Source organism: Pogona vitticeps, chromosome 2 (genome assembly GCF_051106095.1).
Source record: "Pogona vitticeps strain Pit_001003342236 chromosome 2, PviZW2.1, whole genome shotgun sequence".
Classification (NCBI taxonomy): Eukaryota; Metazoa; Chordata; class Lepidosauria; order Squamata; family Agamidae; genus Pogona; species Pogona vitticeps.
Window position 1 is genome coordinate 313,328,481 of NC_135784.1, and position 24,671 is coordinate 313,353,151.

At 52.7% G+C, this 24,671-nt stretch overlaps 3 protein-coding genes across 3 annotated transcripts in view; 1 reads left to right on the forward strand and 2 right to left on the reverse strand.

Moving 5' to 3' along the window:
- Positions 1 to 24,671, reverse strand: part of CREB3 (cAMP responsive element binding protein 3) — a 196,803-nt gene that overhangs the window by 121,711 nt on the left and 50,421 nt on the right. The gene's annotated exons all lie outside the window — the stretch shown is intronic.
- LOC110082842 (gamma-secretase subunit Aph-1b) lies at positions 1,166 to 7,306 on the forward strand. The gene is made up of 7 exons (XM_072993126.2): positions 1,166 to 1,361; positions 1,635 to 1,805; positions 4,371 to 4,444; positions 5,157 to 5,279; positions 5,378 to 5,505; positions 6,341 to 6,464; positions 6,695 to 7,306. Exons 1-7 carry the CDS (start codon positions 1,249 to 1,251, stop codon positions 6,730 to 6,732), a joined length of 771 nt encoding a protein of 256 aa, XP_072849227.2. The 5' UTR covers positions 1,166 to 1,248; the 3' UTR covers positions 6,733 to 7,306.
- Positions 14,148 to 24,671, reverse strand: part of CA9 (carbonic anhydrase 9) — a 35,313-nt gene continuing 24,789 nt past the window's right edge. Inside the window, exons 9-14 of the mRNA XM_020800732.3 lie at positions 23,068 to 23,145; positions 22,280 to 22,360; positions 19,621 to 19,644; positions 19,285 to 19,323; positions 18,712 to 18,805; positions 14,148 to 18,324 (exon numbers count right to left, since the gene is read on the reverse strand). Of these exons, the coding sequence (XP_020656391.3) occupies positions 18,252 to 18,324; positions 18,712 to 18,805; positions 19,285 to 19,323; positions 19,621 to 19,644; positions 22,280 to 22,360; positions 23,068 to 23,145 (389 nt within the window). The 3' untranslated portion in view covers positions 14,148 to 18,251. The remainder of the gene's footprint in view (positions 18,325 to 18,711; positions 18,806 to 19,284; positions 19,324 to 19,620; positions 19,645 to 22,279; positions 22,361 to 23,067; positions 23,146 to 24,671) is intronic.

The following is a 24,671-nucleotide window of genomic DNA, read 5'->3' on the forward strand; positions in this document are numbered from 1 at the left end:
ACCCTTACCTCTGGAAAACCTCAACTGCGAGCTCTGGCCATTTAGTTAGGAAGGCCACACAAGACACCCAGGTGTGGAAGACTGGTCTCCTGAACAGGTCACCTGGGTACCTGCTGTTCCGCATCCAGCAGGGTAATAGGGGGAGGGTACCCCCGGTGTCTGCCTGCTGTGGGAGTAATTAATGACACCACGGGGGGGGGACGGGGGGGGGGGGAGAGAGCTGATACCAGCTGGTACCACAAACAGGCCAGAAGTGGGAGTTGCTGGGCCTCCCATGTGGGTCACCAGGGTCGTGATCCGTGCAAGAGCTCCATGCCCCAGGCAGGGGCGGGTGGGTGGGCAAAGGGGGGGGGGGCTGGGTCAGACCAAGGCAGGGCATCCCGTGCAGGTGGAGGAGGAGGGCCAGGCCCGCCCTGCTTCTTTCTGGACCAGGCCTGCCTCCCACCCGGTCTGGACAGGCGAGGGCCGTCCACCTCACACGCTTTCCTTCCCGCAAGGAGGAGGCTCGGGGCGGAGACAAGGGAAAGCCAAGGAGCGCAACGGCCGGTGCTCGTGGGCCGCCTGCGGGGACTCCCCCCACCACCACCACGCTCTCAGCAAGCCGGCTGCATCCAGGACCGGACAAGGGTGGGGGCCGGCCTGCCTGCCTGCCTGCCGACCGGGCAGCGAGGGGAGCGGGTGTCCCTCGGCGCCGGCACAGAAAGGGCCCCGCGGGAAGGGTCCAGGCCGCCGGTGGGGGTCTCCGCGTGGGGGTGTGTGTGTGCTGGAGGCCCCGCACAGGCAGAGCCCGGCCCGGGAGCGGGGAGCGGGAAGTGGGGGGGAGAGAAGGGTGACGGACGGCGGGTCGGCGGCCCTTCCGCTTCCTTTCCCCCGCAGCACCACCGCCCCCCCGCGGCCGCCGCCGCCGCCGAGGAGGGGGGGCAGTTAGAGGTGTGTGGAGGACGGGGAGGCCCAGGCGCAGCCCTTCCCTCCCTCCCTCCCCTCCCTCCCTCTGGCCCCGCCCAGGACGTGACGTCAGACGCGAGGGGGAGGCGGAGTCCCCGGGCCGGAAGGGAGGGGTTTGCGGGGCGGGAGGGGGGAAAGCGAGACTGAGAGAGAGAGAGAGAGAGAGAGAGAGGAAGGAAGAGGAACCGCGGAAGAGAGAGAGGGAGGGAGGGAGGGAGGGAGAAGGAGGAGGAGGAAGAGAGCCAAAAAGGCGGCGGGGGGGGGGGGGAAAGGAGACCCGCCACCGCCCCTCCGCCCTCCGCCATGACGCTGCCGGTCTTCTTCGGGTGCGCCTTCATCGCCTTCGGGCCGGCCCTGGCCCTCTTCCTCCTCACCGTGGTGGGCGATCCGCTCCGCATCATCATCCTCATCGCCGGGTTAGTCCGCGGAGGGGGGGAGGGAGGGGCCCCCGCTCTTCCCTTTTCGCTCCTCCAGCCCCTTCCCTCCCTCTCCTCCCCCCCCGAAGACGCGTCGCGAATGATGGTGGTGGTGGTCGAGGCGGGGGGGGTCTTGGTTGGCCGCCGCCTTCCGGGTCCCCTGGCGCCGGGGGTGGGGGCTGAGGCCGGGGGTGGGTGGGGGGGCCTGCCTGACCCTCTTCCCTTCCGCTCCTTTCCCCCGCACCCCACCCCCGCCCCGGTTCCCTCCCGCAGGGCCTTCTTCTGGCTGGTGTCGCTGCTGCTCTCCTCGCTGGTCTGGTTCGTGGCGGCCAAGGCGAGCGACCCCTCGGACGCCCCCCTCCAGACGGGCCTGCTGGTCTTCGGCGTCGTCTTCTCGGTGCTGCTGCAGGAGGCCTTCCGCTTCCTCTACTACAAGCTGCTCAGGTACAACTGGGGGGGGGGGAGAGGGTCGCCTGCTCCAGCCTCGGAGACACACACACACACACACACCGAGCCCGGTGGGCGGGCAAGGAGGGCATCCGGTTAGGTAACGAAATGACCAACGCAACACACACACACACACACACACACACACACACACACACATCGCCTTCTTTGTCTGATGATGCACCCCCCAGGTAAGGTTTGCAGAGGAAGCCTCCCACACACACACACATACACCTGTTTGTCACACCTCACCGTCGGAGGGTCTTGTGTAACCTGCCTCAGAAATTGTAGTTGTGCTTGGTTTGTGTACAAGGCGGGCTGGAAAGCCTTTAGCAAAAGCAGCTTTTCCTTCCCCTCTGCCTCCCCCCCCCCAAAAAAAATCTTTTGCTCTGGGAGAAAGGATGTGGAGTGCCCTGACCTCAGTCGGGGGTTTTCCGGCAGGAACTGAGGCAGTGGAAGGGCTGCATGGCCACCCAAACGGTGTGCCTTCCCGGCAAAGCACCACATTCACACCAGGCGTGACTAGGCTTCAGAGCAGTCCTTTCCAGCTCTGGGAGGCTCTTGGGCGGATCCTCTGTCAGAACACGGAATAATACCTGGGGATCCCCATCATCCAAATGCAGGCAGTAAAATCCTTGCAGACACAAGGCCCTTGAGCCTCTGTGATGGAAAACAGTCTCGCCCATAGTGAGGTTTGGGGCCCTCGGGGGTGTGGTGAGGGTGCCACGTCACGGGCTCTTGAAAAAGTGCGTCCAGAGCACAGCCAGGAGGGCCACAAGCATCTACTTCAGGGGTTGCCCCCTGGCAATGAAAGGGGGAGGTAAAAGAAGCCAAGGGGCCTCTTCCAGTCGTCTGGCAGCCCTGGGCTGGCCGGACGACTGACTTCCCTGGTCCTGAGAAGCCAAGAGGGCCCACCACTGGCAAGGGGCTACTAGATGGTCTCCTTCTAAGCTGGGCTGGGACGGAGAGCAAGGGGGAGGGGGAGGGGTGGCATCGTGCAACCTGGTCCATGCAGGCTGGGCTGTAAGAAGTCGCTGACACTCCCCCGAGATTGGCCTCTGCTTTCTGCCCTGGGAGAAACTCTGTGTAGTGTCTGGGCATAGTCTCTTAACAGCATCTAAAAGATGGGCTGGATGAGGCCAGGAAGAAGCCATCAACCCAGGGTTGGGCAGCTGTGAACAAGCAGAGTTCTGTGTTGGAGATCATTGGGAAGTGGCTTGAAAACGGAATGGCCTGTTTTTCAAATGCTTTCATTCCAGTCTGTGGTGCCGTCACAGTTTGACCATACAGCTTCAGTTCTTGAATTTCTAAAAAGGAGACGGTGAAGCCAGAGAAAATGCCAAGAAAGGATCAAGATATTAAAGCAACAGTTTGGGCTGTGTCACTTAGGGCGGAAAAGGCATGGGAGGTGGGCTCAGTAGAGGTGTCCAGAATCAGCCATGGGAAGAAAATGGCCACGGAGAAGTTTTTCTCCCTGTCTCTTAATATAGGAGAGCAGTGAGAGCAGCTACCAAAGATCAGTAGTGGGGGATCCGTGGGGGAGGGAACCCAGGGCAAGTTCTTTTTTGCACAGAATTGCATTAAAACTGGGATTCATTATGTGGGAGTGCGTAGCATTCCCCCCCCCCCCAACTTAGAGGGTTTTAAAAGTGATTCCACACATTCATGGAGGATGTTTCTGTCCATAGCTACTAATCATGACAGCTGTGTTTTCCTCCCAGTGCCAGGGGCAGCAGTGTGCTTCGCAGTGTTGAGCAGGGTGGTACTAATGAGCCTGCTTGTCAGTTTCCCCATCATATGTTTATAACTGCTAACAGCAGAATTTTCAGCTTTCCAGGGATCTTGACTCGTAGGGCGGGAGCCAAAGCATTGGTCCTTTTAGCACAATTTTGCATACCATGACTGGCAGGGACGCGTCTCCCCTGGGTTTCAGGCAGGCCCTTGTTCTGGCCTGGTTTGGCGGTCCTGTTCGTGGCGGAATCTGGGACCTCCTGTTTGCAAAGCCTGAGTCATGTGGCTGAGCTACAACCCCTCCACTCAGTAAGCCTTTGGTCTGAACTTGTGTGGCTCTTTTTGCTTTCTTATGAACAGTACTGTGTACAGTCAGCATAACCATGTGATTAAAATGTTAGCATGCAAATGTGTCAGGCCCAAAAAGTATCATGATGTTCATATGAATTGCACTTGTTTCACGTTGGGTCATCAGCAAGCCCCCATAATCTGAAAATAATAACTTGTCTGTTTTCTGGGAAAGTACATGGTCCTGAGAGAAGTTGCACAAGGCCACCAAGTTCATAGATGAAGCCCATGGACTGCTGTGATGGGCCTTCATACAGAGCTGCAGGTTTTTTTGGTCTGGAGCTGAGCCAGAAAATAATGGTGTGGTTTTCTCTTTAAGGCACACCTTTGTTGCATGTGTTGTAAACAAAGGAAATTGAAAAAACAGGCACTGAGGGAAAAGAATGCTACCAAAAAATATAACAAGATTGTGACTTGCCTGCGGCCCATGGGTGGGTGGAAGAGGGTCTGGTGTAAAACGTTGGGTTTTTCTCCCTTTTCCAGGAAGGCCATTGAGGGGCTCTTGGCCCTGAGCGATGAAGGCTGCTCTCCCATTTCCATCCAGCAGATGGCCTACGGTAGGTTTCCCCAGGGATGCGGCCGCGATGTGGGTGGGGGAGTGGACCTTGGCTTGGGCCCTTGGGTGTGCTGTGGACAAGTCTGCCCCAAAGCACCGGTGGTAGAAATGCAGGGGCCATTTCAGACGTGGCATCATCTCCTTGGTCTCTGGAGCGGGAAGAAAGCAGGGAATCGCCTGGCTTGGGCGGCTGGGGCAAGCATGGGGCAGGGGCAGTCTTGGGGCTTTAGGCAGAGTATTTCAGGTGGACCAGGCTCTGCAGGCAGTCCGTAGTGGAGGAGGAGGGGGATTCAGCCAGCAGCCCACAGTATGTCCAGGAGCCTCTGTGGAAGCAGGATCAGGACGCCTGGACTGCTCCAGCTTTAGAGGAACCATGGGCCTGGATTTCTTGGTGGATGTTTATAAATTGCCATTCGTCTGAAGTTACAAGGGCAGTGAGCAATAAGTATGAACAGAAAAATGCAATAACAAGATGCTAAAATGCAGTAAACTCCTGGACAGCCTTGTTTTGGTTGATTCACTCAGAGCTCTGAGGGAAGACCCAAGCACTTCCCCCAGTTCAATTCTGGTCACCCCCGAGGATAGCTAGGAGGGCCCTGAAGGAAGAACCCCAAAGAATTTCCCCATTCCCAGGTGCTGTTGGAGAGGAGGGGTGGCGGCAGCAGCAGCTGCTTTGTGGGCTCACGGGCATGTGCCTTTCTCTTTCCCAACAGTGGCTGGCCTTGGTTTTGGGCTCATGAGTGGGGCCTTCTCCATGATCAACCTGCTGGCAGATGCTCTGGGCCCTGGCACCGTGGGCATCCATGGGGACTCCCAGCTGTACTTCCTAACTTCTGGTATGTCCACCTGCCACCGAGGCATTGCCTTCACCCTGACTGTTGGGTTGCCTGCCTCCCCAGTCCCTCTGCTCTCTTAACTGGCTGTCTCCCCACAGCCTTCATGACCCTGGTGCTGATCCTGCTGCATACCTTCTGGGGAATCATCTTCTTCCATGGCTGTGAGACCCGGCGCTGGTGGGAGGTGGGAGCCGTTGTGCTCACCCACCTCATCATCTCTGGCCTTGTGAGTAGTGGGCGGGACCATGGGCAGCTGTGCCCCTGCTTCCTGTGATGGGTACGTGATATTGTACATGCACAAGCACGCATGCCAACACCTCTCAAGCAAGAAGACTCGGGTCAAGATTTTGGGCTGCAGTGGGAAGAAGTGAAATAGAATCAGGGTCAAAAACCTGGTTTTTGTGAGGGATATTGTGGGGCAGGCTGTGTGAGAGAGGACAGGGAATGATGTCTGGGGTGCAACAGGATCATCTGCATTCATTCTACCAAATGTCATAGAGTTCAAAGAGACCACTGAGGCCATCCAGTCCAGCCCCCTGCCATGTGATTTGTAAGAGGGGAAAAGACATCTTGTGTTTCTTCCCCTGCTTGGATAGCAGCCTCTTTTCTCCAAGACGGGCCCTTGCATGCAAGAGAGCAGTCTTTTGGGGCACTTGGTGGCATAACTGAAGAACGGGGAGAGGAGAGAATCAGCTCATCAACCACTCACAGGCAGGCAGTATAGAGACAGAAAGAAAGAAAGAAAGAAAGAAAGAAAGGAAAGAAAGAAAGGAAAGAAAGGAAAGAAAGAAAGAAAGAAAGAAAGAAAGAAAGAAAGAAAGAAAGAAAGAAAGAAAGAAAGAAAGAAAGAAAGAAAGAAAGGAGACGGGGCTGGTGGAGGGCAGCCGGCGGCCAAGGGAAACTGGCCTGCTCTGGGGGGGGGGTCCTAGGTCAGGTCACAAAGCTAGACGCTTGAACAACATCGTAAGAGCCTTAGGTCTCTACCTAAGGGGCAGAGGGACACAAAGGCACCCTTGGGCAACTTCTCATGTGCTCACTTCTTCCTGCTCCTTCTCTTCCAGACGTTCTGGAACCCCCTGTACCTGGGCAGCCTCCTCCCAGCTTACCTGCTTATGGCAGCCTCTGCCGTCTGGGCCTATCTCCTCTCTGGCGGCTCAAAGCAGAACCTGCGCCACTTCCTCCTCTGTGAGTAGCATCAGCGATCAGACCCTCGTGGTTTCCATCTGCCTCTGCTTCATCCTGCCTCCCCCCCCCTTCCTTAGCAGCTGGTGCATCACTGACTATCGGTCTCTGCACCCTGTGGGGGAAGACAGCAGGACTGTTTGTGCTGCAGGAGTGGGCGTACGTACCTCCCACCCACTGCTGCCCTTTGGTGGCTTTCTTTCTCACTCTTCCCTTTCACTTTCCTGCCCCAGGTCTACGGAGTGGGACCACAACCCAGCCTGGATCCTGAGCCGCGTCCCACTGCCCTTTCATCACAGCCTGTTTTTCGGAGCAAGTGGCTGGTCGGAGGGGGCAGGATGGTGCTGTGCCTTTGGGAGCATTTCTCCACTCATGGAATGGACCAGGATTGAGGGACCTGAAGGGGAGGCTGACCCCTCTCCTAAACCATTTTCAGCCAAGACTGCACTGGAAGCTCCTGGGTGCCTCTCCTTGAACAGGAGGGGCCCGAACAGCCTTCCTGAACCATGTAACCCTAAAGCAAAAGCTGGTGACAGCCGCCTCCTTCGCTTTCTGTCCATCTGTCACTCTGCAAGGCCCAGGATCTCACCAGGAACTGGGGGCGGGATGGGGAGGGGGCGGGAGGGGCTGATGCCAGGTGGTGACATGGGGCACAGTGAGACTGCTGGGAGTCTGCCCAAAGTGTGCCAGCTGAGTCCTGCTTTCAGGGAAGCTGAATGGGCAGGTGCTGGGAGGTGTCCTTGCCCAGGGCCAGGGGAGGGTGGCTGCTTCCCAACTGGTGTCTTTCCTGCATGGATGGAGACACACCTGTAATGCTTTTGTACCAATAAAGAAGGGTTAAAGAAGATGCCCCCAGACATGAGTTTCTGTGTGTCTGGGAGGAGCTCCAGGTACACGGGGTTCCTCAGATGGGGAGAGAGGAAGGCCGCACCTGTGCAGTCTCAGGAACCTCAAGAAGGTCGCCATTTGGGGCTCCTCTTGTGGAGCTTTAACAACCGGGAAGTTTCACTAAAGGATTGACCCACAAAGGGGAGAGGGAGGTGCTTGTGATGTTGCCCATTGCAAGACTTGAGTTTTTGGAGGAGGGGGAGAGGTGGAACACACCAGAAAGCATCATCGGGGTAGGATTCAGACAATCAAGGACCTTAAGTTGCTTCTGCAGTCTGCTGACACACAAATGTACACACACACAGACCCGCAGCCACCTGTCTGCTTAAGCAGGCCACCCTTAAAGGTCACCGGTTTGGCCAGCCAGGGGTTGGTACTGGGGCTTCTTCACTTGCGATCTTTCTGTGGTGATCTTGTCCCAAGACATGCCCTCACTGAGCCCAGGCCTCGCCTTGCCTTTTCGTTGCCCAAAGCTTTTGGGACTTTAGGCATATCAAAATCCACTTCCTCAGGTGCAGAGAGCAGTGCTGTGGTGTGGGTTGCCCGCGCCCAGGGCAAGGCAAGTATTGCGGGGCAGGGGCCGGCTCTGCGATAACAATGCGTGGATGGGGCAGTGGGCAGGGAGGGGGAAGCCCCCGGGAGGGTGCCATGAAATGGTCGTGGCGCTGCTCGAGGTCCACACTGGTGGCAGCGGCTGCCTGATACCAGACTTGGACGGCCAGGAAGGTAAAGAGGGGTGGCTGCAAGAGTGCTCTAGGCACAGCAGTCCCATGTGCCCCTACAAATGTTGTGTGCCCTGGCTGACTGCCCCTGCAGCCCCCCGGCTATGCCACTGGCAGCCCCTTCCACTCTTGGAAGAGCTCTTGGGACTGAGAAGTACCTCCCAGTGAGGAGGTGCCACCGCCTGGCTCGAAATTTAAGTCCATTGCTGGGAAGCCCTCACGCTACCTTTCATGGAGCGGCCTCCTCTTCCCTCTTGGCCTTTCTGCACAGGGTCTCAACCCTTGCACCCTTTTGGCAGCTGCCCCCCCCCCCCTTTGCTGCCTGGGAGTTGTTGTGTCATTCCTGTAGCCAGCCCCAGTCAGCAATCCGGATGCTGTATTTTGGACCCGCTGAAGTTTCTGAACACTCCAAAGGCAGCCCCACATAGAGTGTGTTACAGTAATCCAGCTGGGATGTAACCAGGGCATGTGTCATTGTGGTCAGATCAGACGTCTCCAGGCACGGGCGCAACTGGCGCACTCGCTTTAATTGTACAAAGGCACTCCTGGCCAATTGCCAAAACCTCTGGAATCCAGGGATCAATCCAGGAGCCCCCACCCCAAGCTGTGCACCTGTGTTTTCAGAGAGAGTGTAACCCCATCCAGCACCCCCACCCCAAGCTGTGCACCTGTGTTTTCAGAGAGAGTGTAACCCCATCCAGCACAGGCTGAATTCTGTTTCTTTTGTCTGCCTTTCAAATGACCAGGAGCACCTCTGTCTTGGCTGGATTAAATTTCAGTTTATTCACCCTCATTCAGCCCATTACTGATACTATCAGCCAGTGATCTGGCACCAAAAGAACTTCCTTGGATTTAGATTGCAAGGAGAGGTAGAGTTCGGTGTCATCTGCATACTGGTGGCACTGAATTCCAAAACTCTGGAGTTTCATGTAGATGTTAAAAAACAAAAAAGACAAAACAGAACCCTGAGGGACCTTGTGGGCCAACAGCCAGGATGCTGGACAGGATTTCCCCAGCGCCACCGCCACCTTTTGAGTTCTCCCCTCCAGGAAGGACCGGAGCCACTGTAACACAATGCCCCCAAGATCCCACCCTAGAAGGAGACCGTGGCTGATGGTGTCAAAAGCCGTTGAGATGTCTGTCCAGCAGAAGCCAGCCACAGGGAAGCACTCCCACCCCCCTGCCCAGTTCCTGGTGTAGGTCGTCCACCAAGGTGACCAAAGCAGCTGCCATCCCATAACCAGGACTGGAGCCAGGTTGAAATGGGTTTACCATCCTTATACAGCCTCTCAGATCTAAAAACACCATGTCTGCCTGTGGCCTCTTCAGGTGCAGGAGGAGGAGAAACAGAGGATCAGGCCCCTTTCTCCTAAAGGGGAGAAGCTCCCTCTTGGGCCACAGGCTCATTCTCGTGTTTGAGGGAGAAAGATTTGTGGTGGGGGGGGGGAAGAGATGTCCAGAGTCAGGCAGCCCCTCAGAGGAGCACGGGCGATGCCGCTCTGATCTCTTTGTGCCAGAGAGAAAGGGGCGGTGGCGGCAGCAGCTGGATCAGGCCCGACGTGCTGGTTGTGAATGGGTGGCTTCGGCGTGCAAGGCAACCTCAGTCCTGGGTGAGGGGTTGGTGGAGGCTCCAGGAGAGGAACGGCTCTCTTCCGCCGCAGCTGACCCAGAGCAGAGCAAAGAAGCTGTCAGTCCCTGCTTGTCCCTCAGAGCTCTGCAAGCCCCCCCCCTTCCGCTCATCTGCCTACCTACCTCCATGCCGGCAGAAGAGGCAGCAGAATACCAGCCAAAGGCCCCCGGGAGGGCAAGGGGTCCACACAACCTCTCTTACAACAGCTCATGCTGAGTGCCGATCTGTTTCTGCGCACAATTCAAAATGATGGTTCTAACCTATGAAGCCCTAAATGGTTGGGGCTGAGATATTTCGAAGAGCACATCTCCCATTATCAACCTGCTCAGATGTTACAATCATCGGGCCTTTCTCTCGGTCCCAACATCCTAACAAATGTGTTCAGTGGGGACACAAAGAACAGGGGCCTTCCCTGTGGCTGCTCTCAGACACTGGAACTCCCTCCCACTGGAGGCCAGGCTGACCGCATCTTGGCTGTCCAAGGAGGCCAAGACCTCTCTCTTCAGGCAAGCTTCCCTAGAGTGACCGGCTGCCTGAGTGGGGTTTTTGAATGGATTGTTGTACTTTCCTGTATTGAATGTGTTTTGGTGTTGCCTCTGTGTACTGTCTTTTTGTTTCAGCCTTTTGAGTATTTGTATGCTTATCCTTTTGGGCTTTAAGCACTGCCTTTTAATCATGTAAAGGTCCTTATTAACGAGAAAGGCAGGATAAAAAAATATTTTAAAAAAAGAATCAGGAGGCAGGGTTACCATACTGTCCCGTAGTGCTTAAAGCATTCTGGGTGATTTGCATTTTAATTATGCAGGCTACACATTGCTGCCACCCCCAACCCCTGGGAGCTGGGTCCTCGATTCACCAACCTCAGAAGGATGGAAAGCTGAGTCAACCTCAAGCTGGCTGCCTGGGATGGAATCCAGGTCATGGGCAGAGTTTTGGCTGCAGGACAGCAATCAAACCACTGCACCACAAGTCTCAAAGCAAAATGCTTAGATCTCCTGGAAAACCCATCAACATAATTGCAATTCAAGTCTATGTTCATACTTCAGAGAGTGCAGAAGAAACTGAAAGCATTTATGTGAATGTCCAGGAGGACACTGCTCACACACCAAAACATGTTATGCCTATTTGAAAACAGTGAATCGAGCAGAGACGTCCCGCGCTCTGTCTTGCCCGATGAGACTCAACCACTTTTAGCCTGTGATGTCAGTAGAGGTGGACAGAGGTGCTTGACCGCTGTCATGCCACAACTTCCTCCCTTGACCCTTACCTGGCCTGACTAATCAAAGCAGCCAGTAGTAGGCATCCTTCAGTCTCGAGAGACTATGGTAACATGCTCTGTATGGAGGTCTTGGAACAGTGTCTTGTGTGGCTGAGAAGGCCAATTCGAGAGTGACAATCTCTTCCACAAATACAATCTGTCCCCTGTCCATCTCCCTGGTTTTGCTTGTTTCGGGACTGCCTCTTTGCCTCGGCCTGCTGTACAAGCGTCTCTTCAAATTGGGAGAGGCCGTGATGCACCGCCTGCCTCCAGGCTGAATGGTCAGACGTCAAGGTTTCCCTTAACATTTCCAGGCCTGTAACATTTGAATGGGCTAGGGCAATAATCTGTTTGTAGAATTCATTATCCCACTGGAAATAGCTGGTTGTAAGGCAGTGTTGGAAGAGGGCCTTGATGTCTTCTGGAAATATCTGCTGGATGAGTATCAGGGTGTCCTTTACCGGTACCTTAGTGAACAGGAATACTACATCAAAACTGACCAGTCTATCCCCAGGGTTGAGTTTTAGGGTGCTGATCTTGCTTATGAAATGCCCTGAGTCTTTGATGTAGGATGAGGTTTGTCCAATGTGGGTCTGTAGAAGGGTTGCTAGGTATTTGGCTAATTCATATGTTGGGGAGCCGATGGCACTTACAATGGGCCTGAGTGGGGTAGAGTCCCTGTGGATTTTGGGGAGTCCGTATAGTCTAGGTGGGAGAGCTTCTGTCTTGCAAATTCGTTGGAGGACGTTGGGGTACAGGGAGGAACTCCTGATCAGCATGTTTGTTTGTTTTGTGATTTTGTTAGTTGGGTCTCGTTTCAGTTTTCTGTAGGTAGTGGGGTCTAGAAGTTCTCTGATTTTGTCCCTGTATTCTTCTGTTTCCATGATTACTGTAGTGTTGCCTTTGTCTGCTGGTAGGATGATGATGTTCAGGTCTGAGTTCAGAGACTTGATGGCATTTCTCTCCTTTCTAGTTATGTTGCTTTTGGGGGGTTTTGCTTTCTGTAGGATCCTAGTCACTTCCCCTCTTATTTCCTCTGCTTTTTCTTCTGGAAGATGATATAATGCTGATTCCACGTTGGCAATTATATCTTCCACAGGAATTTTGCTGGGTGTTACTGCAAAATTTCCTTCTTTGCTTAAGACTGAGGTTTCTTCTGGGGAGAGTTGGCATTCTGATAGGTTGATGATGATGCGCGTGGTATCTAGTGTAGGTTTCTGTTGGCTTGTTTGGCATTTGTTGAATTTCCGTTTTTGTCTGTCTGTGTGGTTCATCGTTTCTTTTTCCATCTTATTGTAAGAGAGGGTATCAATCTTGTCCCAGTCTTGACTTCTCATTTTTTGGCTGATATGATGTGTAGGCCTAGTAGTTCTTTGTCTGTGGAGTCCTCCACAAGGACTCTACCCCGCTCAGGCCCATTGTAAGTGCCATCGGCTCCCCAACATATGAATTAGCCAAACACCTAGCAACCCTTCTACAGACCCACATTGGACAAACCTCATCCTAGACAGGTACCTACACAAAAACTCCAACCACCACCCATGGCAAAAAAGAGGCATAATCAAAACACTGGTAGACCGTGCAAATCGGAACTGTGAAGCTCAGTTTCTCAACACTGAACTCGACCACCTGAATTGGGCCCTACAGGCAAATGGCTACTCCAAAAATGAAATCACAAGAGCCATCAAACCAAGAAAACAACACGGAACTGAAGAAGAAAAACAGCCACCCACAAACAAAGTATTTCTGCCATACATCAAAGGGGTCACAGACCGCATGGGGAAACTTCTGGAAAAACACAACCTAAAAACAGTATTCAAGCCCACCACAAAAATACAACAAACGTTACGGTCAGCAAAGGACAGAAGGGACCCCCTCACCACTGCAGAAGTATACCGGATACCTTGCAGTTGTGGCCAAGTATACATCGGAACCACAAAACGAAGCATCCACACCAGAATCAAAGAACACGAGAGACACTGCAGACTAAAACAACCAGAAAAATCTGCAGTAGCTGAACATGCCCTAAAACAAACTGGACATGAAATTCTATTTCAAAATACTGAAATACTGGACAACACCAGCAATCATTACGTCAGACTGCACAGGGAAGCCATTGAAATCCACAAGCACCAGAAAAACTTCAACAAAAAAGAGGAAAGTTTGAAACTCAACAAAACTTGGCTCCCAGCTCTCAAAAATACAGCATACAAAAGGTCACAAACTCTACCCAAGCACAAGGTCAAGGGGATCACTACCATCAACCACAGTGACAGATAATCTCCTTATCACAACAATACACACTAATCACCCGTCTACAGAAAACAATACACCCACAACAATACACACTAATCATCCCATCTCACAGCCTAAATACTCCACGCCCTAGCCAAACTACACCAGAGCACAGTTTGCTGTCCTCTGAAGATGCCAGCCACCGAGACTGGCGAAACGTTAGAAAAAACCACTTTCAGAACACGGCCGAGAAGCCCGAAAAACCCACAACAACCATTAGATCCCGGCCGTGAAAGCCTTTGCGAATACAGTAAGGTTCACAGTTTGGATATACATCTGGACCCAGCGGTCACTATGGAAACCCAGGTGGCGTCAGTGGTCCATTCCGCACACTTCCGCCTCTGGTGGATTGCCCAGCTCTGTCCCTATCTTGATGTGGGGGCACTCACCACGTTGGTCCATGCGCTCGTAGCCTCGAGATTAGACTACTGTAATGCGCTCTACATGGGGCTGCCTTTGAGACTGACATGGAAACTCAGGATGGTGCAGAATACAGTGGCCAGAGTTCTTACAGGGGTGAAAACGTACCAACATATTTCCTTGCATTGGGTGCCCATTTGTTTCCATGTTGATTTCAAAGTCCTAACAATGACATACAAAGCCCTAAACAGTTTAGGATCTCAATATCTGGCAGAGCGCCTCCTCCCACCCAGTTCTGCCAGAGTCACTCATTCCAGCCAGGCTGGGCGGTTGAAGGGCCTAATGCGGAGGGAGGTCTGAAAGGAAAGAACAAGGAACCAGGCCTTCTCGGCAGCGGCCCCTCACCTCTGGAACAACTTGCCCATGGAGATCCGCCTGGCTCCCTCTCTGGGTGTCTTCAGAAGCAAAGTCAAGACCTGACTATTTGGGCATGCTTTCCCTTCTGCTATATCTTAAATTCACATTTTATCATCTTGGATGTATAGCACATGTTTATTGGTTCAACAGTTTTTAAATTTGTAATGCTGCCCAGAGTAGACCTTTGGTCTAGATGGGCAGGGTAGAAATCCAAATAAATAAACATACAAATAAATAAATAAAACAAACAAACATAGGTGACTGAAATGCAAAAATAGGAAGCAAACCAGAACCAAACATTATTGCAAACTCAAAGAATTTTGTGAAACCAAAGCCTGTTTATTGCAAAACCATGACTGAGAGAATCAAAAAGATGACTGTAGAAACGGGCATTCCCAGATGAGCAATATGGAAATAATCCAATAGACTACACAGTTGGAAGCAGAAGCTGCAGCAGCTGCATTCTCACTGCTGAAACTGATCAGGGGCAGACTGTGCATACTGTCTAGGAACTGTTAATATCCAGAATCACTATAAAAAGAATCATAGTACCAAAATATAATTTAAATAAAATTTCTGATGAAGCTAAAGTCCATATTAAGAACAGATTTGCCTTACTAAACTCAGTTGACTGTGAACCAGAACTGTTTTCTTATTGTTGTTGTTTTGGCTTAAAAGAATGTAAACAAAACAATAGCCCATAAACTAGAAATATACCTTCCAATGTCCAAGAAATGAGAGGCTAAGAAATGCAGTCACTGTAGGCCTATTGCATTCATTTCCCATATAAATAAGGATAGATGTGTGAGGCTGGGAGTAGCCCAAGGGGCACTCCTCAGAGTGTACCCGCCGCCGCCGCCTCCTCGGCTGAAGACACTGAGGGACAGATGCCCACCTTGGAGGAGAACCTCAAGGGACTCTGCTTGGAGGATCAGGGGCAGAAAGAACAAGAGAAGAAAGAGCCACCAGGGGGCGTCATTTCGGCAGGAGGAAAGGAGATGAAAGGAAAGGAGGAAGGGGTCAGTTGGAAGCTGAAGAAGGAGAAGCATGTTGGGTGGAGGAGGAAGAAGAGGAAAAAGGAAAAAAGGACTGGGTTGAAACAGTGCAAGAGGACCCCTGGACAGGGGAGTGGACGGAGTTTAAAGTCCCTAGAGAGCATGCCGAGAAAGAGTGGAGAAGAAAAACCTACAGGGAAGCCACCTTACTGGGGAGAGACTGAAGAAAGGGAGCAGAGAAGAAAGTTCTGAGGGTGGCCGCCATGGGAGGCTCAGAGATGGGAGAACCAGCTGTGTCCGGACTGTCCTGGGAAACCCTGTGGGATGAACCTCTTCAGGCCAAAACTGAGACCAAACCAGGGCAGGAAAAGGTGGGACCCACAGGTGGGCTGGGTCCTCCACCCTCCCCTATAAGGCCAGCGACAAGTCTGCCCCAAGAATCGGGCATTCCACTGAGTTGGCATTACGTTCTACCCCTATGCAACCAGAGGGGGATTTGTTGTGGTTTAATTAAAAAGGAAAAGGCATGATGTCTCTAAAGCAAGAAGCAGAATCTGCTGTTGATGTTGGAATAAGCAAGCTGTTACCAAATAAAGGATTTTTGTTAGAAACTAATGGCGTCCCTGAGTCATCCATCCAGCACAGTTCAGACGAAAGGGAAAAGGGAATTGCACAAGATCACAAGATGCCACAGTACAAAACAGCAATAGCTCGAAACAACTCCAGACGAAAGTGAAAGAAGAAAGTGCAGAAGCCAGACTGCAGTTGAATATCAAGAAGATGAAAAGCATGTGTAGAGACGAATTACGTGACTTTCCTGTTGAGAATGAAGAAACTGAAATCGTTAAAGATTTTGTATACCTCAATCCTAGTTGAGTCTGCAGTCAGGAAATAATAATAATAATAATAAAAAGACTAAGACTTGGAAGAACAGCAGTGAAGAAACTAAAAAAGGTCCTCAAGTGTAAGGGCATGTCACTGGAGGCTGAGGCCAACATCATTCATACTCTGATACTTCCAATAACTATGTACAGATGGGAAAGCAACAGAGTGGAAAAAATTATTATTTGAAATGTGGCTTCAGATGAGAGCTTTAAGGATACCATGGATTGGCTAAAAGACAAATAACCAGATGCTAACTCAAATCATGTCTGAACTTCCTTTGGGAGGAAAAACAACTAAATTGAGCTTGTCATACTTTGGTACATCATAGGAAGACAAGACTCAGTGGAAAAGACGGTAATTCTTGGGAAGGTTGACAACAGCAGGAATTGAGGAAGACCAAACATGAAATGACTTGACTCCATGAAGGCAAACACAGCCTTAAGTTTCCAAGAGCTGAGCAGAGCTTTTGGGGAGGACAGGAGCATCTGGAGGTCCCCCATTCATAAGGTAGCCCTTAAGTCAGAAACAACTTGATAGCACAGAACAATGACATCACAAGGGGAATACCAGTAAATGGACACAGAATCCAGGTGGCAACACCAGACTCTGGCCATTAGTCAGAAGTGGAGCTGCTGAAAGCTTTGGAGTGGTGAGGGGAGGGGAGACAGATTGGAAAGGGGAGAATCCTCCCCCTTCCCCACTCAGCGTCCTGCTCCAAGCCTTTGCATCTCTGGACGTAGAATGCACAATTGTGCCATAAGTACTTGAGTCTTAAAATATAACCAATCTTTAGTTTAAACACGTTTTGTACCCAGTTCTGTAACTCTGAAAATTAAGATTAAATGCATGTTTGATGTACCTTCCTGAAGTAATTCTAGTTCCATTCAGGCCTTTTTGATTCAACAGGGAATTTGTTCTGTTTGTGTTCATACTACTTCTGATAACAGGCTGGGTCCCATCCTGGCACATCAAGTACAGACTCTGGGCTACATCTTTCCAATTGCCTTCTGCGTCTGAACTGCCAACACCGTGAAGCCAGGTCTAATGGGCCACCTTAGCAGGGAATATTCCCGGACATCAAATGCCGGGCCACATCCTTGAGCTTTCAGTCAAAAGATCCTTGTGTGTGTCCGCACACACTGCCAGGTGGGGGAGGAGGCAGCTGATGTGAGGTGAAGGGGTTGGGCATGAACACATCTGTGTGTGTGTGTGTGTGTGTGTGTGTGTGTGTGTGTGTGTGTGTGTGTGTGTGTGTGTGTGTGTGTGTGTGTGTGTGTGTGTGTGTGTGTGTGTGTGTGTGTGTCTGCATGTGAGTGTGTGTATGCATGCATGCATGCATGCATGCATGCATACAGACATCCCTCCGCCTCTCTCACATCTCTGCATGCAAAAAGAGGTGTTAAGCCTCTCCTCCCTCCCTGCCTAAATCCAGGGGTCACTCACTGGGGTTGGGGGTGGGGGTTGAAAGACCTCAGCAATTGACACTGAGGTGGCTGTTTCTCTGCTGTGGTTAACAACAGCCAAATGAGAACGGCTTTCACGCAAAGATGCACAGGGCATGCGCCAGGCAGGGACCCAGGGTCGTCTGCTTCCCAACTTCTCAAGCTGAGGAAAGGGGCTCTGTGGCACAGCAGGCTACATCGGGAGCGGCTGAGCAGCCTAGGTTGTTGTTGTTGAGTCATTAAGTCGTGTCCAACTCTTTGTGACCCCGTGGACCAGAGCACGCCAGGCCCTCCTCTCTTCCACTGTCTCCCAGAGTTGGGTCATATTCATGTTGGTAGCTTCAGTGACACTGTCCAATCATCTCATCCTCTGTCATCCCCTTCTCCTCTTGCCTTCACACTTTCCCCAACATCAAGGTCTTTTTCCAGGGAGTCTTCTCTTCTCATGAGATGGCCAAAGGATTGGAGCCTCAGCTTCAGGATCTGTCCTTCCAGTGAGCACTCAGGGTTGATTTCCTTCAGAACGGATAGGTTTGTTCTCCTTGCAGTCCAGGGGACCCTCAAGAGTCTCCTCCAGCACCACAATTCAAAAGCATCAATTCTTCGGCGGTCAGCTTTCTTTATGGTCCAGCTCTCACTTCCATACATCACTACTGGAAAAACCATAGCTTCGACGATGTGGAGCTTTGTCGGCAAGGTGATATCTTTGCTTTTTAAGATGCTGTCTAGGTTTGTCAGTGGCCTAGGCACTCCTCCTTAATAAGGGAACCTTGCCTGGCTGGGTAGGGTGGGTAGGTGGGGGGTCAGGAGGGAAGATGGCCAGGCCATGAGGCAAAAGATTTCCCAAGACCAACCCGGTACCAGTCTCCCTCTGGCCTGTGGGGGGGGAAGCAGCATCCTAGACGGCCTGTTCTTCAGTGGTGGTGGCAGGAGTATAGATGATGTTGGCCTTGGCTGCTGAAGCATCCAATCTGCAGAGAGAAGGAGCCTTATTAAGACCTGGTGGGACCCACTAGGCCTCCTGCCCCAGCCAGGACTTCTCTCGGAAGTGGCAGGGGCTGCTGGTGGGGTCCCTGTGGTCAGGATGGAGAGGCTGTGGGCCAGAGCAATCTCCCCTGCCTGCCTGCCTGCCTGCCTGCCTGGTGACTGGAGGCGGTCAAGGGGAAGCAGAGGCTGGGGCGAAGTTCCTTCCTAAGACGTGGGAACTGCCCTGCTGTGGAGAAAGGGGCCTGTCCGGTCTCCCTCCAGGGCATGGTGTGATTCTTCCCCTCCCCCAAACCACACACGCACACACGCACGGACGCACGCACGCACGCACGCACACACACACACACACAGGCACACACACACACACGTGCCTGCAGTTCTGCCTCCGGTGCTTCCGGACATAGACGAGGAATGCGAGGCCCGTGATGGCGAAGAGCACCCCAAAGAGAACCGCCAGGACGTCTCCTGTGGGAAGGAAGAAAAGGGGAAGAAAGGTGGCTCCTGGAAGCGCCCAGGGCAGAAAGAAGCCCCGGAGGGCACATCCAGCGGTGCAAGAGGGTGGGTGAGTGCCGCCACGCTATGGGTGGCCCACTTGGCCTGCACGTCCTTTTGGAAGGTGCCTCCTGCCTCCTTTGAGAAGGTTTCTCCTCCCCCCCCATACCCAGTAGCCTGCCGCTGGTCTCCCCCTTCCCCCAGTTTTGGCCATGGGTCCAAAGATGGGCCATTCTTTGAGGGAGCCTCTGGGGAGTCAGCTGTCGGGAGCTCATTCTCGGCGCATTCATTTTTATGGCCTGTGTTTGGAAACGGGTTTGTAAGAGCTGCTAAGGGGCTCCTGCAATGAAAGAGGCTTATGCAGAAACCCAGTTCATTCTGGCCATGGAGGGTGGCAGGAAGCGCCTGAGCTAGCAGAGCGAGCCAGGGGAGGGGTGTGGAAGGGCATTTACCTGTGTGCACGGAGGACCCGACCTGCGTCTCAGCAGGGCCTAGGAACAAAGTAGAAAGGTTAGGGAGGGAGACGGAAGCCAGGACGGGAGGGAGAGCCAGACACACACACACACACACACACACACACACACACACACACACACACACACACACACACACACACACACACACACACACACACACACACACACACACACACACACACACACACACACACACACACACACAAGTGCCTCGCTGCTGCAACCACCTTCAGCAGCTCCCTCCTGGTGTAAAAAGGCGAGGAAAGCCACAGTCTGTGACTGTTTCCACGCAGGTCCACGCTGTGCCCTTACCTGCTCCCACAGAGCGGCTCCCACCTGAAAGGCACAAAACGGCAGACGGTAAGCATTTCAGCAGCAACGTTGAAAGGCATGGAGCTGCGGAAGGCTCCAGGGCCCTCTCCTGCCGCACTGACTCAGACCCACTCCATGGGGGCGGGGAGGGAATTGGAAGGCAAAGGCGAGAAGATGCTTCCTCTGCCTCCTTGCTAGACTCCTCCAGAGGAGCGGTCAGATGGGCGAATGGTTCTGATGTGTGTGTGTGCCCCCCCCACCTCCAGTGAACTCTCGGGTCACGGGTGCAAATACCGTCACCGGGGGAAGGCAAAGGAAGCTCTAGGAGGGACCTCCCCAGAGAAGTCCCAGGCAAGACTGTGGTCGCAGGGGGTGCCCCTGAATCTGTGGACACGCCAGCCAATAGGGCCCCCCCCGCTCTTGCCACCACCACTTCGTCCACCCTTTTCCTTATTCCTGAGGGGTTTTTTTGGGAAATTCTGCCAAGAGGGCCAGGTCCACAGAAACGAAAGCAAAGCAAAGCAAAAACCTCACTCATCTTCCCAACAATTTTGTTTCCTAGAAAAGGGAAGAAGCAGCAAGGAGAGCAGCTTAATGGAAGGGGGGGGGGTCATGGCCAGCAGGGGTAAAGTACCTCACTGAAGTAGATGTCGAAAAAGAAAGCTCAGCATGGTCTCACACGTGCCCTGGCCTCTAAAAGAGGTGACCTGGGCAACCACAGACTAGTCAGCTCAACCAGGACAGCCGGGAAAGTAACGGAACTGCTCATTCAACCATTGGCCGGCCAGCATTTAGAAAAGAACGTGGAGATCACCATGCCATGGCCTTCTTCTCTCACAAACAAATCATGCCAGACTCTCCTTTGTCAAATTACAAGCTCAGTGGATGAGGGGAATGCCAGGATGCCACGCACCTCGTTGCCTACCGGATGATCTCCTGTGAACAAGCTGTTAAGCCTTGAGTGGGATGGTGGTGCACAGACCTGGCCTGGTGGGTGCCCTGTACTCACTAAGCCCCCCCCCTTGCTGTTCTCGGGTGCTCCCCTCCCCTGAGATCTCTCAGAAATATTAAGGCCAGAAGCGGCTTTATTCTCTTCTTTCTGTTACATGTACGGTGGGGTTTTTTGCACACCACCAATGCAAGAAGTCATTCACTCCTTTGCTGCACAAAGTAGTGCTCGCTCAGCTGCCCACCAGAGACCGAGAGAAAGATGTGGAGCAAGGGGCCCCACGCAGCAGGCATGGCCTTCCTCGGCCAACAGAATGTGGCTGTGATTTCTTTTCAAAGTGATGAAACATCAGTGGCTTGGCTTCCTACCTCTTCCTAACGTTGATAAAGGTAAAGGTAAAGGTAAAGGTTCCCCTTGACAATTGTTGTCCAGTCGTGTTCGACTCTAGGGGGCGGTGCTCATCCCCGTTTCCAAGCCATAGAGCCAGCATTTTGTCCGTAGACAATCTTCCGTGGTCATATGGCCAGTGCGACTTAGACACGGAACACTCTTACCTTCCCACCGAGGTGGTCCCTATTTATCTACTCGCATTTGCATGCTTTTGAACTGCTAGGTTGGCGGGAGCTGGGACAAGTGACGGGCGCTCACTCCGTCGCGTGGATTCGATCTTACGACTGCTTGGTCTTCTGACCCTGCAGCACAGGCTTGTGCGATTTAGCCCGCAGCGCCACCACGTCCCTTCCTAACGTTGATAGAGCCATTTATTGCTCAGTCTATCTTATTGTTTCTTATTGTTGTTATGTTCCCTGAAATTACTTCTGACCTTTGGTAAATCTATGAGTTTGTGACCTCCAAACAGCCCTGCTGTTAACAGCCCTGCCCACTCTTGCAAACTCAAGGCTGTGGCTCCCTTGTTGAACTATCTATCCCTAGGCTTGGTCTTCCTCTTTTTTGCTGCCTTCCATTTTTCCAAAACTCTTGCCTTGTCATAATCTCATGATTAAAATAGCAGAAAATTCTCTGTTTAGCTGTTTTTGCTTCTAGAAAGAATTCAAGCTTGATTTGATCTAGAATCCACTTACTTGTCTTTCTGGTGGCCCGAGGTATATCTCAAGCTCTCCTCCCACACCACATTTTGCACTAATCATTTCTCTTCCCCTTTCGGCTTTCTTTTTCGCTCGGTTTTTATATCCATACATAGCAATTGGGAATACCAAAGTATGTATGACTTTGGCCTTGGATCTTCAGTGACTAATCCTTCTTCTTGCTCTTCCTCTTCTTATTTTTTGACTGAAGTTTCTATTTCTATTTTAATTGATTCAGCTGTTGCAGAATTCTGAATTTCTGGTAAAATTCTTTTTCGTCACACAGTAGAAGTACAGAGATCCACAGAGAAGAACAGCTACAGGTTCCCGAAGGCCCACCCCTTCCTCATTAACTGGCACCTTAAGTCTCAGTAACTCACTCTGAGACATTTGTAGGAGAAAGAATTAAAAACTCTGCCCCCAAGCACTCGCCCCATATTATTTATCCTCATCAAAACAAACAAGCAAAGAGTGCAAATGAGCAAGTGAGGGTGCGGGGGGGGGAGGGCACATCCAGCCGTGGCTGAGCTGCAACTTCTCCTCTTCCCACCACAGAGGCGGGGGGGGGCTCTACCAGAGAGCAGACCTGTTTGGGGGGGGGGGGAGAGCAGGCCAAATGACTCACCTCCCACAGCTGGGCGATCTTCGGACGCTGAGCCAGAGCCTCCTTTTGGGCCACTGACCGGGGTGGAGTAAAGCCCCACATCTGTGGTGAGAACAGAGCAAATGCTGAAATCCACAGAAGCCTTCCTTCCACCCCCGCCATCACAGACGCACACACGCACACGCGCACACCCCTGCATGGCCTCTCCGGCTCACGCCCATTCCTGTTGCAGACACCCCCTCCTGACTGCCAGCTGAGGCAACCTGAGGAGGTCTCCGTGCAGGCCCTCTGCAGCAGCCCCTGTATGGGGGGGGGAAGCAAATGCTCCCCAACGCCATCCCGCAACCTCTGGCTGTGGTTTCCTCTCACTTGCCCCAGGAGAGAGAGAGGCAAGTCAGGGGGACCCATCCTTGTGTCCCTCCCTCCCTCCCTCCCTCCCCAGTCCTGATCATCTGGAGGCGAGCGGCTTCCTTCTTCCAGTGCTGTGGCCACCTGCAGGGAATGAATCCCCCAATGAATCCCCACCCGGCCCTCATTCACAGGAGCCACAGACTATCTAGATGCTGAGCGGTGGCCTGCGAACATCCCACACACTGACAGCCCCAAGACCCTCCTTGGCACACTCACACACCCACACCCCAAATCCCCATGCTCCAATAACAGGCGGGAAAGGTCAACAAAACCCATGTGGCTGCCTTGCCCCATCTCCACCCACCAAAGGCCGTGCGGATTGATGCCAACATGGCACGCAAGGGGAACTAAACGAGGGCTCAGTTCCCTTCTTCCAGCTGGAGCAGAGAAGCCATTACCTTCAGTAGGTGCCACTGGTCCATCCTCTCCCTCTGGAGGCCCACGGGGGACGAGGGTCCTGGGAGGATCTTCTTCGCCTGCAGCCAAGGATCGCGGGGATCCCAGGTATTGATAACAGCACACAAGGGCACATGGGTGTGCAACCCATCCCCGCCCAACCCCCCCAGCCCAGCCCAGCCCAGCCCTCACACAGCCCCCACCCCTTGCTGAGTTCCGACAGAGCCACCGTCCCTGTAATAGGCATTAATGGCTGCTGACCTACGGAGGGGCAGCAGGAACGGGGGCCCTTCCCCCCCCCTTTTCGGGATTTCCTCAAAAGGCCTGTGCTCCAAACGAGAGTGTCCTGGGACTTGTGAAGCAAAGTGCAAACGAACAACCATGGACCAAAAGGATAAAAAACAACCGACGTACAAAAAGGCAAGAAGACGACAGCCGCTGTCCCCGTTTGGCAGAGCCCGGCAGTGACCTCCTCGTCGCTTGGGCCACAAACGCTTCTCGTCAGTGTGAGGCCTCTTGTCGACCTCTCACTGGCTCACAGGGGATGAGAAACGTCTCACAGGTACCTTAAGCGCCAAGAGCTCACAGCAAAACTGGCTGAAGCCTCCCTTGGCAGCTCAGATTTGTAGGACCGATCCCGCTCTACACCCCGCCCAGTTAAACAGGCAAAAGCCGGGAAGCAAAGGGCGCCTAAAGAAGAGTCTGCAGTTTCTCTTCCCTCTTTCCAGTTGCTACAGTTACAAAATGTAGGCAACTGGAAAGAGGGAAGGGAAATATAAAATGTTTCGCGTGTGTGTGTGTGTGTGTGTGTGTGTGTGTGTGTGTGTGTGTGTGTGTGTGTGTGTGTGTGTGTGTGTGTGTGTGTGTGTGTGTGTGTATACACACACACGCACACACACAAACACATACACATTTTAACCTTGCCTTTAAAAAGGACCCAAAGTGGTTTGCATCATTAAAAGACAACATTTAAAGCTAAAAAAATAGTAAGTATGCACATACAAAAAAGGATAAAACTAATGGCACACTAAAAGGCAGTAAACCAAAACAATGGCAAACACACACTCAAAGCATTAAGGTGCAGCGATCCATTTACAGAGGGAGAAATACGTTCCCTAGTACTGCTGTCTCTCTTCCTCTCTCCCTCCCTCCCTCTCCCCCCCCCCGTTAAATACATTGGAAAAACATACAGAACCCAATGGGATGAGCGCCAGATTTCCTCTGGACCCTAACTCTGGCCTCCCTCTCTCCTGGCTCGCTTTCCATCTCAAACATCCTCCCTCTGGCCTTCTTCTCTTCCTTTTGCTACACTGGGCCACTTCTGCTCCTGAGCTTTTCCCCTTAACCAGAAGAATGGGGTCTCCCTACATTCTTAGCGCCAGTTTCTCAAAGCACCTTTCTCAGGCATCCTTCAGTCTTCAGAGACTATGGTAACATGCCCTCTTCAGAGCATGAAGCCTGGGTAAAGTAATATGGAGGATAGGCTGTTACCCAAGCAGCAGATCCCCCCTCTCCACATCGCTGAAATAGTCCAATGGAAAGGCGACAGCCAATACAACTGGTTCCAGCAACGTTGCAGGAGTTGGCAGAATGACACGAACAGCCC

Coding starts and splice junctions, on each gene's coding strand:
- LOC110082842 (XM_072993126.2), top strand. CDS start 1,249: ATGACGCTGCCGGTCTTCTTCGGGTGCGCCTTCATCGCCTTCGGGCCG. Junction 1,362..1,634: donor ATCATCATCCTCATCGCCGG/GTTAGTCCGCGG, acceptor TCCCTCCCGCAG/GGCCTTCTTCTGGCTGGTGT. Junction 1,806..4,370: donor CTCTACTACAAGCTGCTCAG/GTACAACTGGGG, acceptor TCCCTTTTCCAG/GAAGGCCATTGAGGGGCTCT.